The sequence below is a fragment of the Astyanax mexicanus genome, chromosome 18 (genome assembly GCF_023375975.1).
Source record: "Astyanax mexicanus isolate ESR-SI-001 chromosome 18, AstMex3_surface, whole genome shotgun sequence".
Taxonomy (NCBI): Eukaryota; Metazoa; Chordata; class Actinopteri; order Characiformes; family Acestrorhamphidae; genus Astyanax; species Astyanax mexicanus.
This window is the reverse complement of record NC_064425.1, coordinates 11,946,782-11,961,918: the sequence shown is the minus strand read 5'-3', so window position 1 is coordinate 11,961,918 and position 15,137 is coordinate 11,946,782. Positions and strand designations below refer to the sequence as shown.

Genomic DNA, 15,137 nt, shown 5'->3' with positions numbered 1-15,137 from the left:
ACTAACCCATCACATTGCTGACAACATATAGTGGTGTGAAAAAGTGTTTGCCCCTTCAGGATTTTTTATGCATTTGTAACTCTTTAATGTTTCAGACCATCAAACTAATTTAAATATTTGTCAAAGACAACACAAGTAAATAAAAAATGCAGCTTTTAAATAATTTCTTCCATTAATAAAGGAGAAAAAACTGAAACCTACAAGGCTCACTCAAAACAAAATGATCACGTGTCCCACAGAATTCGAGTGTTACCAATGGCCCAGGCTTTGCACCTCCATGCCTCAGGAGGTCGCTCTCACCCCAATTTTAGTTGTTTTTCCTGTTTCCCCTTTGAGTAATTAGTGTTGTAAAAATAGATGCCACAACTAGACTCTGGTGCGATGTCTTGTCTGGTTTCTCCTTGCATTTGGAAGAATTTTGTTCGAGTGTTTGTTTGCCTTGTTTACTGACTTTAGCTCTATTTTTTCGACACTGAATTTTGGATTACCCTTGCCTGTTGTTTTAGTCTGGACTCCGAACTTTGTTTAATAAAACACATAGTGTGACACATAGGCCTTGTTTTTAATCAGTCACATGATTTTTTAGGTAATGATAATACAAGCTTTAAACAAGGGGTTCCTCTGGCACGCCCCTCTTTACTCAACTTAGGCTCCAATGAATCGCTTTAAATGTTACATCTGTAGAGAATGGTACTCTTTGGGACACTTTATAGTTGATGGTGGCATAGAAGCTATTTAATGACATTAGCTAGAATTCAGCACAACACCTGAAAGCAAAGCAACTTGCCAAACTCTAACATAACTAACATTCTACAAACCAATTAATATTATGAGAGACTCCGACCACGTATCTGATGATGACGACAGGATGTAGTAAAAGTTCTTTAGTCCGCTCACTAAACTGCAGTGTGAAACCGAAAATAACCGGATCAAATACAGTAAATACAATGTAACAAATACACAAACCTTGGTGCGGACTAAAGCTGCACGATATTGGAAAAATTTGACATCGCATTTATTTTTCAGCAATATTTATTGCAATATTAAACAACGAAGGACTTGGACAGCACCAGCCCCGCCCCCACCTGCACACTGTCTCACAACAGAGATCCAGACCAACCAAGAGATGAGTCAGCGCTTTAGAGTCAGCCGAGCTCTCAAAACCGGAGTAAAAGAGCAAAACAACAATAATCAAGCATTTAAATGGCCTTTTAAAAGATAAATATAAACATTTTTGTGGGATTAAAAGCTTGAGTCCAGCTGTAACTGGAAATATCTGCTCATAACTGTGCAGAACTAAGGTGCACAGCTGTGGACAGGCTGTCTGTGCTGCGTTTACAAGCACGTGCCCAACTATGTGGAGGCCATGCGGTTACCACATGTTTACACCTGCTCCCCCTTGCGCTCCCCCTCCCCTCGCCCTTCTCAGCAGAGACAGCGCTTCTCACTCAGAACGCTGTGTATCTACTTCTTGTGTTAAGAATTAAAACATTGAAACATGACATGTTTGTTTTTATTGCCTTAGGTAACATTGCACTTCCGGCAATGTGACTATTGTGCCTGCTCACATCGCAATGACGATGCTTAAATTATATATTTTGCAACCCTAGTGCGAACTCTAGTCTGGTCTGGCCCTAACTGCATTAAAATGTAAATTAGAGAGGTGTTTTGGAAATGGAGCAATGTAAGCACCACTCAATTCATGTTTGCTAGCTAGGTGGCTAATGCTAATGTTAGAAGTGTACAGATATGTAGTTTTGGATGCAGTTCGGCCAAAGATATGAGGTATTCTGCAGTTTAGGAGGTTTTGTGAATTGTGGTAAGTACTAGGGGTGGGAATCGATTACTATCTCACGATTCGATTCGATTCCGATTTTGGGGGCCACGATTCGATTCAAAATCGATTTTTGATTCAAAACGATTTGAATTATAAATATTTCTGCTTCTGGCTTATGAATCGTATTGAAAAAAAACCCTCCATAATATACACTGGTCCTGGAGAAGGTAATGTGTTACAAAAACAATAAAATGTGCAGGAATGTGGGTCCTCAGTGACAGAGGAATCACTGGGATATCACAATGACGTTAATGAACAATAAATACATAAATAAATAACACTGCTTTATTACCAGGCTACTAGCGGTGGTGTGTAGGTGACGCTGCTGGGCTGATGTGATGATAGCAGTGGAGCGCTAAAGTTCAGGAGCAGCTGCTGATTAACTAGTTAATTTAAGGTGGTTGTATTTCTTCAGAAAGGGGGCAGGAGGTGGAGAAATTAATTCATATTGTCCATTCCTTAATTCCTCTGTGATGAGGAGCTGAAATTAGCTCTGATTAGCTTATTGTTATTTTTCCGTTCCGCCTTAAATGCTGCAGCCCGCTGCCACCTGTAGCGTTATTTAAGGTGGAACTGGAAAGTTAGCTAGTTAGCTAGCTAACAGTTACTGAAACTAACTACTAGCAATCTTTTTTATGCTTGTTATGAAGCATTCTGCCATAAAACATTGAAACTACACGTTAATCTAAGGTAATATAGTGCTTGTTCTGCCATCTTACCGGTGATTCTCAAACACCTACGCTCTGTGTGTGTCTGGAAGATCTCCAAAGGGACAAGCGCTATCCCCAGGGTTGCCAGGTCCAACAAAAATACCCAGCCCAAAATCAGTCTAAAACCCGCCCCTCAGAATCGATTTTGGGACATTTTAAATCGATTCTGAATCGTAGTAAATGAGAATCAAGATTCTTATGTGAATCGATTTTTTGGCACACCTCTAGTAAGTACCAGCCTAGTTTACAAATCTGTATTTTAGCAATTGTAAAAAAAAAGTGTAAAGTGTTTGTAGCCATAGATTAGCTTAGCATAGCTGAGTTTCTGATCTCCACTGTGTCTAAAAGGCTATAATGTGCTTCCACTGGATGAAAGACACACAAGGACATCTGATGAGCAGCTGTAATGACTCTCATTCACACCCTCTCTTTCTTTCTCTCTTTTTCTCTCTCTCTTTCTCGCATTGTCTCTCTCTTTTTCTCACACACAGAGCAGGCAATTAACTCAGTGACATTATCTACATTCAGAAAATTTCCCACAATACTAAGAAACTAGAATGTAGCCACACATACAGCCTTTATCATCAGTAAACCTTTACACACAGCTGCATTATCATCAGTAAACCTTTACACACAGCTGCATTATCATCAGTAAACCTTTACACACAGCTGCATTATCATCACTAAACCTAAAACTAAACACAGCTGCTTTATCATCACTAAACCTAAAACTAAACACAGCTGCTTTATCATCACTAAACCTAGAACTAGACACAGCTGCTTTATCATCACTAAACATTTACACACAACTGCTTTATCATCAGTAAACCTTTACACACAGCTGCTCTATCATCACTAAACCTTTACACACAGCTGTTTTATCATCACTAAACCTTTACACACAGCTGATTTATCATCACTAAACCTTTACACACAGCTGTTTTATCATCACTAAACCTTTACACACAGCTGCTTTATCATCAGTAAACCTCTACACACAGCTGTTTTATCATCACTAAACCTTTACACACAGCTGATTTATCATCACTAAACCTTTACACACAGCTGTTTTATCATCACTAAACCTTTACACACAGCTGCTTTATCATCAGTAAACCTCTACACACAGCTGTTTTATCATCACTAAATCTTTACACACAGCTGCTTTATCATCAGTAAATCTTTACACACAGCTACCTTAACATCTTTAAACGTTTACACACAGCTGCTTTCAAAAGTGTTAAAATTTGGCAGCCATGTAAGCCCATTAGTGGTTGGGACCTGCTTATGAAGATTAAAAATACAGCTATAAATCTTCTACTTTATAAATATGAGTTTGTATGACTCAGCTCAAGACATCACATCCTTCTGACCTTGAGGGGTCTGCCCCAAGCGCTTAGTATCACACCTATAGACAACACACACAGAGAGGCTTTGAATGTCTTTATCCTGACCCCTGATGGTGCAATTTGGAAATCGATCTGAAATCTCAACAGCTACCCCACACACACACACACACATACAATTGGTATTGATAGTTGTCATGATCCCTCTCTGGTTCTGATTTAATCAGGGATTCATCCAATAACCTGCAGTAAGGTGTGTGTGTGTGTGTGTGTGTGGGTGTGTGTGTGTGGACAGAGAGGGTTTGTGATGTGTATTCTGCCCCCAACACAGAAGCATGTACACACACACACACACACACACACAATGCTCACAGCACTACAGTGCCATCTAGTGGCCACCATAAATAAATGCATGCTTCGAAGCATGCTCACGTGTTTATAGAACATTACTTAAAATGTGATGTACGCTGTGTGTACACACCCATCCAACACTATATGGATAAATATATTGGGACATCTACAGAGAGCTTTTCCTACATCCCTTTCTAAATCTATAGGCCAGTGTTTTTTTACTTGTACATGGTTGGACACTTTGTGGCTGAATTGCTGTGGTTCTTAAATGTTTCCACTGTTCAATAAAATGAATCATTAATGGTGAAATATCTAGGGTGTAAATTTAAAACTACTTACAATGATGGGAGAGAGACAGAGAGAGAACAGAGAGTGTGTGTTTGTGTTTTTTTTAGAGAGAGAGTGTGTGTGTTGTGTGTACGTGTGTGAGAGAGTGAGAGAGAGAGTGTGAGTGTGTGTGAGAGAGAATGGTGTGAGTAAGAGGAGAATGGTTATCATGTATTTATTGCTGTATTTTTATACAGCGTTAAGTTTCTATTACTGCCTCCATCAGCAACCAACATACACACACACACACACACACACACACAAACGTACACACTTTCTCTCTCTCTTTCTCTCTTACACACACGTAGTGTACATTTCCAATTATAAAACACTGCTTTTTGCCCACAATACTGAACACAGTAAATTCATGTATGTATTCACTCCCCTTCCCCAGAACTAATAACACTATTTTAAATGTTTAACTGTACAATGTAAATTCACAAAGCAGTATAATGTGATATCATCAGAGAGCAGCAGTAACATGATCAAACCAGTTTAACTAGTTCTCTCTAACTGAATGAAATCAGTGTAACTGCATCAGAACACCGTAACTGCATCAAAACAGTGTAATTGGTGCACAGCAGTGTAACTACATCAAAATATCATACTGATCCCAAACAGTAGAACTACATCAAAATATTATTACTGCTTCAAAACAGTAACTGAATCATGTAGTGTAAGGGCATCAGAAGGGTAACATCATCATATAGTGTTATAGAAACACTGCATAATCCAGTGTAAGTGGCAATTCCAGTGTAACAGTGTTAGTGTTAGAGCAACACTACATCAAAACAGCATAAACAGTGCAATAGCAGCATCAGATCTTTAAAATAACACTGACCAGCTGCATATTTTACTATAGAAACTGTCATTAGTGCTGTTTAAAGGAGAACTCCGGTGTAAAATGGACTTTTGTGTAGAAAACAAGATACTTAAAAAGTACTTACTTTGATGAATAGCACACCTCCGTTCTCCCACAGCGTTCAGAGATCCAGAAATTTTAACAGTTTGTCCCAACGTCCTTTAGACTAGGTGACACAAGGCATAATTTCCTCCAATAAATCGCAATTTTTTCCACCGTTATCCAGCTCAAAGTAGCTCCAAACCTCCTTGCTAGAATCTGGAGAGCCCTGACATTTAAAACGAGGCATTAATCACTTAAAAAGTGCACAAGAACCTTTTTAAAAACACTGTTTACATCCTATAATGCTAGCTTCAGCTCTGAGCGCCGCCATTACTGAACTGAAAATATATATATATATATGCAGAGTCTATGTATATATATATGTCATTTTCAGTACAAAGATGGCGGTACTGGGAGCTGAAGCTAAAGTTATGGGATGTAAACAGTGTTTTTTAATAAGCTTCTTGTGCACTTTTTAAGTTATTAAATGTCAGGGCTCTCAAGATTCTAGCAAGGAGGTTTGGAGCTACTTTGAGCTGGATAACGGTGGAAAAGGCGGTTTATCAGGGTAAAGTATGCCTCGTGTCACCCAGTCTGAAGGATGAAGTCCTTTTTTTATCATGTTTTACTACAACAAAAGTCCATTTTACACCGGAGTTCTCCTTTAATTGAGAATCTGATGCTAGTAGTGCATTTTGTCTGTGTGTCAAAATATGATAATAAACATTTTATAAATATAACATTGATGAATGAATGAGTTTTAATGAATGAATAAGTAAAACCGGCCCAAACAAGAACAATGTGGCTGCAGGAACCTGCAGCTTACCTGAGCTCACCATGAACCAACCCTTTAAATCAGTGATTCTCAATCATTTTAGGAGAATAAGCTGGTCAGAGTTAATGGCATTGATGGAGCTAATTACAGAACACTTGATACTGTGAAAGGAGATTCACCTTTTAGCAAGACAAGGATCATAAAACATACAGCCAGAGCTACAGTATGATTCAGATCAGAGAATAGTCATGTGTTAGAATGGCCCAGGCAAAGTCCTGACCTAAATCACATTAGGCTTCTGTAGAAAGACATGAAAATAGCTGTTCACAGACGCTCTCCATTCAACCTGACTGAGCTTCACCTGTTTAGTAAAGAAGAATGGAGCAAAAATCTCAGTTTTCAGATGTGCAAAGCTGGTAAAGACAAACCCCAAAAGACCTGCAGTTACAGGTCTGCAGTGAAAGGTGGCTCTATTAAGTATTGATATGGGGAAATCATTTTCTTTCTGCTTCACAATTATGTGCTACTTTGTGAAAAACTCAGGTATCACCTTCAAATCATCCACAGGAACAAATGCAAGCAAACCAGGGGTGAACAATATGAACAAATATTGCAATGTTTAATAATGCTGTTAAATATCAAGATGTCAGTGTGAAACAATAATAAAATACCATAATTAATGCTATAAATTCCAATAGAAATTTAGCAAAATAACATTAATTTTGATGTTCATGACATTTAGAGAAAATTATGCACATTTTATAGATATATTTATCCAATATTTTATCTCCAATGAAACCAGGCAAATTCTTAAGACCTAGAGATTTGGACATCCCCTGGTTCCCACATGCATTTGCTTGTATAATCCTTTGTTTTAGATGCATTAAAACTATGTATTTGGTGGTGTGCTTCAAGTACCAGCAGTGGTACACATACCCCAGTTTAAGAACCACTGCTTTAAATTATTCTTTCTTAACCTTATAATAAGTGTCTAATAACTGTGAAGTTGCATGTTAACAATCCTTGTAATAACATTGTAACTAATACTGAAGTACAAGTACATTGTGTCAAACTGTATCAGCAACACAGAGGGTAAATGCATCAAACTGTGTATATGAATCATATAGTGTAACTGTGTCAAACTGTGTGAATGCATCTTATAGTGTAACTATTAAACTGTGTGAATGCATCTTATAATGTAACTGTGTCAAACTGTGTATCAGCAACACACAGTGTAACTGTGTCAAACTGTGTGAATGCATCTTACAGCATAACTGTATCAAACTGTGAAACAGCAACACAATGTAACTGTATCAATCTCTGTAAATGCATCAAACAATGTAACAGTAAAATATGGTACAACTACATCACAATGTGTAACAACAAACAGTATAACTGTATAAACTGTGTGAATGCATCTTACAGAGAAATTGTATCAAACAGTGTAACAGCAACACAGTGCAACTGTCTCAGACAGCGTAACAGTAAAATATGGTGTAACTGCATTACACAGTGTTTCAACATACAGTATAACTATCAAACTGTGGAAGCATCATACAGCGTAACTGTTTTTTAAAAAGTGTAACAACACTATACAGTGTAACTGTATCAAACAGTGTAACAGCAACAGTATACAGTATAACTATCAAACTGTGGATGCATCAAACAGTGTAACTGTATCAAACAATGTAACAACACTATACAGTGTAACTGTATCAAACTGTGTAAATGCATCATACAGTGTAACTGCATCAAACAGTATAACAGCAACACAGTGTAACTGCATCAAACAGTGTAACAGCAATATATACTGTAACTGTATCAAACTGTGTAACAGCGACATACAGTGTAACTGTATCAGACAGTGTAAATGCATGCAAACAGTGTAACAGCAATATACAGTGTAACTGCATCACACTGTGTGAGTGCATCTTACAGCATAACTATATCAAACTGTGTGAATGCATCTTATAGTGTAACTGTATCAAACAATGTAACAGCAATTTACACTGTAACTGTATCAAACTGTGTAACATCAACATACAGTGTAACTGTATCAGAATAACTGAATCATATAGTGTAACAACAACACAAGACGTAACTGTATCAAAGAGTTTGACAACATATTAGAGTATAACAGCAAAAAGGGCATCTGAGCAGTGTAACAGACACATACATGTTACAACAGCATTCAGAACAGTGTAACTGCATCACAGATGTGTAGCTACACACTTAATCAGTCCAACCTGTTTCATTCAACCACACCACACACACACCACACACACACCTATAAACACACAGTACAGTGTGTGAGTGTATGCCATTGTGTGTATATTTGTCTGACCAGGTTCAGCAGGCTCAATCTTCGTCACTCCCTCCTCTTCAACTTCATCTTCGGCCTTGTTGCCACCAGACAGCAGCCGGCGGAACGCACCCAGGTACCGCGTCATCCCGAGTGTGTGTGTGTGTGTGTGTGTGTGTGTGTGTATGTGTGTGTTTAATAGTCCTCAACTTGCCTGTAAGTTGTACTCAGTACTGGGCTGATCTGTATTACTGTATATAGACTGTGTCTAGTGTGTTTCTGCATCTGTGCGTGTGTGTTTGTGAGTGTGTGTGTGTGTGTGTGTGTGTGTGTGTGTGTGGCTGGTATATCCTTTACTGATCCATTCGGTCTGCGTTACTCTCAATGCAAAAACACCTGTCACCACATTAAGCTCAAGCGTCAAGCTGTGAGTGTGTGTGTGTGTGTGTGTGTGTGTGAGATAGAGAGAGAGAGAGCCAGAGAGATACTGTGTGTGTGAGAGAGAGAAAGTGTGTGTATGAGTTTGATTTTGTCTGAGCTCAAAGACCCCACCCCTAAAATTAAGCTTCTTTTTTGGAATTCTGTGTTCCACCTTAAATTCTACAACATTTAAGGTGTAATACAGAATTCCAATAAGAAACTGACTTTGACTTTGACTTTGGAGGGGTGGTCTGTGTGCCATTCCACTAAAGGGGTGGGGGGTATTTAGCAGGATTAAGTGGACACTCAAAACCACAAACACACACCCATACACACACATAAACACACACACACACACACACGCACAGCAGTTCTCCCACCCATGCTCTTTCTATGTAACTTTGGAGACGCTCAGTAATGTATAAGGAGTGTGGGAAGAGTCTGTACGGAGAAAGGTGATCCTTGTTGGGTGAGTGTGTGTGTGTATGTGAGTGTGTGTGTGAGAGTGTGTGTGTGTGGGTGTGAGAGTCGTGTCAAAGCATCTATTCCCAGTGTGGAAAGAGCGACACAGGAGAGAGAGAGAGCAGATATTAATAACACTGTTTACATGCGGAAAATGCTGCCCAAGCAGATTCAGCAAATTCTTTTGCACACACACTTGCGCACACACACACAACACAGGCGCAGCTCTCGTCTATGCTATCTGCTCAGTCTGGCTTTCAAAATGTGTGTGTATGTGTGTGTGTGGGACGTGATACTGGGTTGGTATGTGTGTGTGAAAGAAAGAGAGAGAATTGTAATAATCCAGTTATTGATAGTAGATTCTCGCTATAAGAAAGTGTAGTGCCCTTTTCTACCAGCAGATGTCTCTGTTCAGTCATATACAGTTGCACATCAAAAATACACAGGATTTTCCATGCAGTTGCTCTGTCTGCCACAAGAGGTCTCTGTTCAGTCAAATACTGGCCTGCATAGGAAATTTCAAGCTCCTCCCTCTCCTCTGTAACATCCCCCACCCCCTCTGAATCTCCCCCCACTCTCCTCAGATACCCCTCCTATTCATAAGATCTGCCCTCAGTTAAATTCCTCCTTCTCATTTACAAAACCCTATGTTTAAACTAATCACAGCCCTCCCTAAACCTCCTCCCTGACAAAGGCCCCTCTCTAAACCCCTCCTTTACAAAGACTCCTTCTCCTCTCTAAATCCGACCCTTTCAAAGTCTCCTCCTTCTCCTTTCTAAACCCTTTCCTTACAAAGACTCCTCCCTCTCCTCTCTAAACCCCTCCCTTACAAAGACTCCTCCCTCTCCTCTCTAAACCCCTCCTTTACAAAGACTCCTTCTCCTCTCTAAACCCCTCCCATACAAAGACTCCTCCCTCTCCTCTCCAAACCCCTCCGTTACAAAGGCTCCTCCTTCTCCTCTCTAAACCCTTCCCTTTTAAATTCTCCTCCTTCTCCTCTTTAAACTCTTTCCTTTTAAAGACTCCTCCCTATCCTCTATAAACCCCTTCCTTACAAAGACTCCTCCCTATCCTCTCTAAACCCTTCCCGTACAAAGACTCCTCCCTCTCCTCTCTAAACCCCTCCCTTGCAAAGACTCCTCCCTATGCTCTCTAAACCCTTCCCTTACAAAGACTCCTCCCTCTCCTCTCTAAACCCCTCCTTTACAAAGACTCCTTCTCCTCTCTAAACCCTTCCCTTACAAAGACTTCTCCCTATCCTCTCTAAACCCCTCCCTTACAAAGACTCCTCCCTCTCCTCTCTAAACCCCTCCCTTACAAAGACTCCTCCCTCTCCTCTCTAAACCCCTCCCTTACAAAGACTCCTCCGTATGCTCTCGAAGCCCCTCCCTTACAATGACTCCTCCCTATCCTCTCTAAACCCCTCCCTTACAAAGACTCCTCCGTATGCTCTCGAAACCCCTCCCTTACAATGACTCCTCCTATCCTCTCTAAACCCCTCCCTTACAAAGACTCCTTCTTCTGCTCTCTAAACCCCTCCCTTTTAAAGTCTCCTCCTTCTCCTCTTTAAACTCTTTCCTTTTAAAGTCTCCTCCCTCTCCTCTCTAAACCCCTCCCTTACAAAGGCTCCTCCCTCTCCTCTCTAAACCCCTCCCTTATAAAGACTCCTCCCTCTCCTCTCTAAACCCCTCCCTTTTAAAGTCTCCTCCTTCTCCTCTTTAAACTCTTTCCTTTTAAAGTCTCCTCCCTCTCCTCTCTAAACCCCTCCCTTACAAAGGCTCCTCCCTCTCCTCTCTAAACCCCTCCCTTATAAAGACTCCTCCCTCTCCTCTCTAAACCCCTCCCTTTTAAAGTCTCCTCCTTCTCCTCTTTAAACTCTTTCCTTTTAAAGTCTCCTCCCTCTCCTCTCTAAACCCCTCCCTTACAAAGGCTCCTCCCTCTCCTCTCTAAACCCCTCCCTTATAAAGTCTCCTCCCTCTCCTCTCTAAACCCCTCCCTTACAAAGGCTCCTCCCTCTCCTCTCTAAACCCCTCCCTTATAAAGACTCCTCCCTATCCTCTCTAAACCCCTCCCATACAAAGACTCCTCCCTCTCCTCTCTAAACCCCTCTCTTACAAAGACTCCTCCCTCTCCTCTCTAAACACCTCCCTTACAAAGGCTCTTCCTTCTCCTCACAACATCTGCATCTTAACCTCCCTCTCTGTTCTGAAGCCACTCCCCATACCCTGACTCCACCCTCTCCACGCTGAACCCACTCATGCTTGCGAGGAGACAGTGAGAGAGAATCAGCTGTTCCATTTTCACAGTGCGTAAATAATTCATCTTTTTCTTACTAACAGCAGTACTCACACACACGCTTGACACAAAACGGCAGGTGAAATAGGGCAGGTCAGATTTGAGATTTCAGGTTTATGTATGTAGTTCCCATTGATGGTCCAGTGCTCCAACCACTGCACTAAAGCTAGTAACATCATTCAGAAAATTAAGAATTAAACACACTCAATGCAATCAACATATTAACACAAACAACTGTCTCAATCAGCTTTACCTTTTATTTGTTAAACAGATATACTTTTGCGTAGTGAAATTATGTTGCAGCTATAATAAATGTAGCGTTAATTTCACATACTAAAACTTCAATAAACAACTGAATCACATGCCTGAATAATAAAGAAAAAATGTGCAATATGTTGTATGCAGCATCAAAATAAAAAGGCTCTTAGTCTCTGGATGAAAAATAGTTAAGATTATATTAACACTGCTGTCTTCAGTAAATGATTATTGTAATTTATAAGTAACTTTTATTGTAGCATCTGAGTGTAATGTGAGACTTTATTGAGATATGTACTAAACCTCAAGAGGAGAAGTCTGAGATTATTAAGCAGTAGCTGATTTATGATAAAGGGACTATCTTACACTCTGTGCAAGTTGTGTCACGACGCTCATTGCTATCTTATCCCCAGCCAACATTCTCTTTTAATGCTTTTCACCTTTAATTTTTAAAATAGCGATATTGTGTGTGTGATGTATATCTACGCTGATGGGCGTGGTGGTCTAGAAATGCGGTGTATTCAGGTACATTTCTGGCATATTGCTATCTTGGCATCGGAAAAACAAGTGCTGTACTATCTAAATATAACCTAAACAGACATTAAGAGTCAGACGTTCATTGTTATCTCGGCAACACAGGCATGCCACACAAGCTCAACGCACATAGACCCTCGCTTATTACTCACACATGGACATGCAGCAGTGCACAAACCCAACTTTTACACCAACAATAAACAGAATACTAAATAAAATAACATTGCATTTCATTTCCTCACAGAAGCACTGTGCAAGGTTGACGGCTCACCTAAATATTGCTAAAATAGGGCCCAGATTTTCTCAATGTTGTCTAGGAAAAACTACAGAGATATATTTTAACTTTTGAGTGAGGAAAACAGTGTGGTTTTGAAAGTCACTGGTAAGTCATGGTTTATTTCTTAGACGTTTTTAGGTGACTTTTTGGGGTAATGGTATAATTTTAAAGGTTAGGATTGGTGTGATTTTGATTAATAGTGTAGTTTTGATTGATTGGTGTGATCTTAAGATTTGGTGTAGTTTTGATTGATTGGTGTGATCTTGATTAATAGTTTAGTTTTGATTGATTGGTGTGATCGTGAGATTTGATTTAGTTTTGATTGATTGGTGTGATCTTGAGTCATGGTGTAGTTTTGATTGATTAGTGTAATCTTGAGTCATGGTGTAGTTTTGATTGATTGGTGTGATACTGAGTCATGGTGTAGTTTTGATTGATTGGTGTAATCTTGAGTCATGGTGTAGTTTTGATTGATTGGTGTGATACTGAGTCATGGTGTAGTTTTGATTGATTGGTGTGATACTGAGTCATGGTGTAGTTTTGACTGATTGGTGTGATACTGAGTCATGGTGTACTTTTGATTGATTGGTGTGATGTTGAGTCATGGTGTAGTTTTGTGGCAATAGAAATATGCTGGATGCTGGATGTGTGTTTCCATGTGCGCACAAGCAAGATGGATAAACATCACAATGCTGAGGTCAGCAGAAGAACACACACACACAGTCGAAGGGGGGAGGATAGAGAGTAATAGCAGTTAGAGTAATGAAAGCTGACTGTGTGAGTCTCAGTATTGAGTTAGAGCTGTATTAGTGCTCACAAATCCTCTCTGTTTGACTTTGATGACCTTATTGAAAGACAGTGACAGTGGGTATTCTAGGTGTTGTCTCTACAAAGCTCTGATTACAGTCGCTTAATTTGCCTTAAAGAAAAATAAAAAAACATTATGGTGTAGAGATATGTAACATACTGTAACTTGTACTGTAGGCCACACATGATCACAGCATGTGTATGAAAGTTATTTATATATGTGTGATAGGAGGGTTTCATTACAGTCTCAGTGTTCTCTGTGTATTGAGGTGTCTGATTGCCTGGTGGAAAAAGCTGTTTCAGAGTCTGGTAGCGGAGCTCTGTTATCTTCTATATGGTGGGAGAAAAGATATAAAGCATTTCTGCTGTGGGTGCATTTGCACAATTGTGTCAGCAACGGGTGCAACTTCACATTGTTGAAAGCTTTCATAAGAAGGGGTGTCCACAAACAGTTGAGCATATAGTGTAGCATGACCTTGAATAAATTGGCGAAACCCATGCAGGCAGCCGGGCACCTGTCTGCACCATGAGATGGTCATGGATTAGAATTCTAAACACTTCAGGAAGAAGGTTGCTGTTAATAAAACACTGCCTGCTCTCAGGGCTGAGAAGAACACAGCACTGCAGTGCGCTGGGTGATTTTTCACTGCTCTGCACTGCAGTAAAGTCAGGCAGAGGAAGTGGATGGACGCTGCTGGACTGAAGGATCATGCTGACCGTTCTTTATCACCCCACAGCATCCCCCGGCAGCCTCTCTGCTCTGGTGCTCGGCTAAACGCTTAGGTCAAACGCTACAGCTCAATTCCAGAACATCAGCCGAGAGCCATTATCAGATTTAATCTGTGCTGAAATCAACAGGAACTCAGTAAGCACCACTGGAAGCCATCTGGAAGTAGGAAATGCTACATGATAACAATGCTTACAGTTAGCCCGATCTTGCTAAGACAATCAGAATGCTAACTAGACCCTGTTTTTATTGTTTTAAACCAATTGTCTTCCTAATTTAGAAGACCAATCAGCCAACCCACTCACTATGGCTCCCTCTATTACTAGCAATGCCCCAAACACTACACTGTGAACCCACAATTTATCTGAACTCAAGTAAATTAAGCCTGTTTTATGTAAAAATTGGATATTTCCAAACATTACTCAACTATTTTAAGTTAAATTAACATTTATGGCCACATATACATTCAAACAGAGATAAATACTAAGCTTAGTCTGTTGCCATTGGCAGCTGTTTTTTCATTGGCTTCTGGCACAATCTGTTTGCATACTGGATGTGTCCCCCATTTTCTGACAGACACTCACCATCAGTGTGAAGTCATTCCCCCCTGGGCTATCTTAGTTAAACTTGTAGCTCATATAACATAAGTTTATGTATATATGACATATAACAAGCATCAATTTCTGAGCTGCAGTAACTCAGCATTGGCTGTGCTCTCAGTACTGTTCACTCTCTACTTTTCTATGAGTATTTAAAAATAGAATTACTTGAATGAAATGAAAGACTGAAAGACTAAATACAAATCTAC

The 15,137-nt window shown here is 39.9% G+C and overlaps 1 protein-coding gene across 2 annotated transcripts in view; it reads right to left on the bottom strand.

Annotated features, from left to right (window-relative positions):
* Positions 1-15,137, bottom strand: part of fgf12b (fibroblast growth factor 12b) — a 50,796-nt gene that overhangs the window by 27,459 nt on the left and 8,200 nt on the right. The window contains exon 1 of one of the 2 annotated variants that reach the window (XM_007247631.3): positions 8,595-8,890. The exons of the other annotated variant lie outside the window; for it this stretch is intronic. Coding sequence (XP_007247693.1) covers positions 8,595-8,700 — 106 coding nt within the window. The 5' untranslated portion in view covers positions 8,701-8,890. Of the gene's footprint in view, positions 1-8,594; positions 8,891-15,137 lie in introns of those variants that run through there. 2 annotated transcript variants of the gene reach the window in all.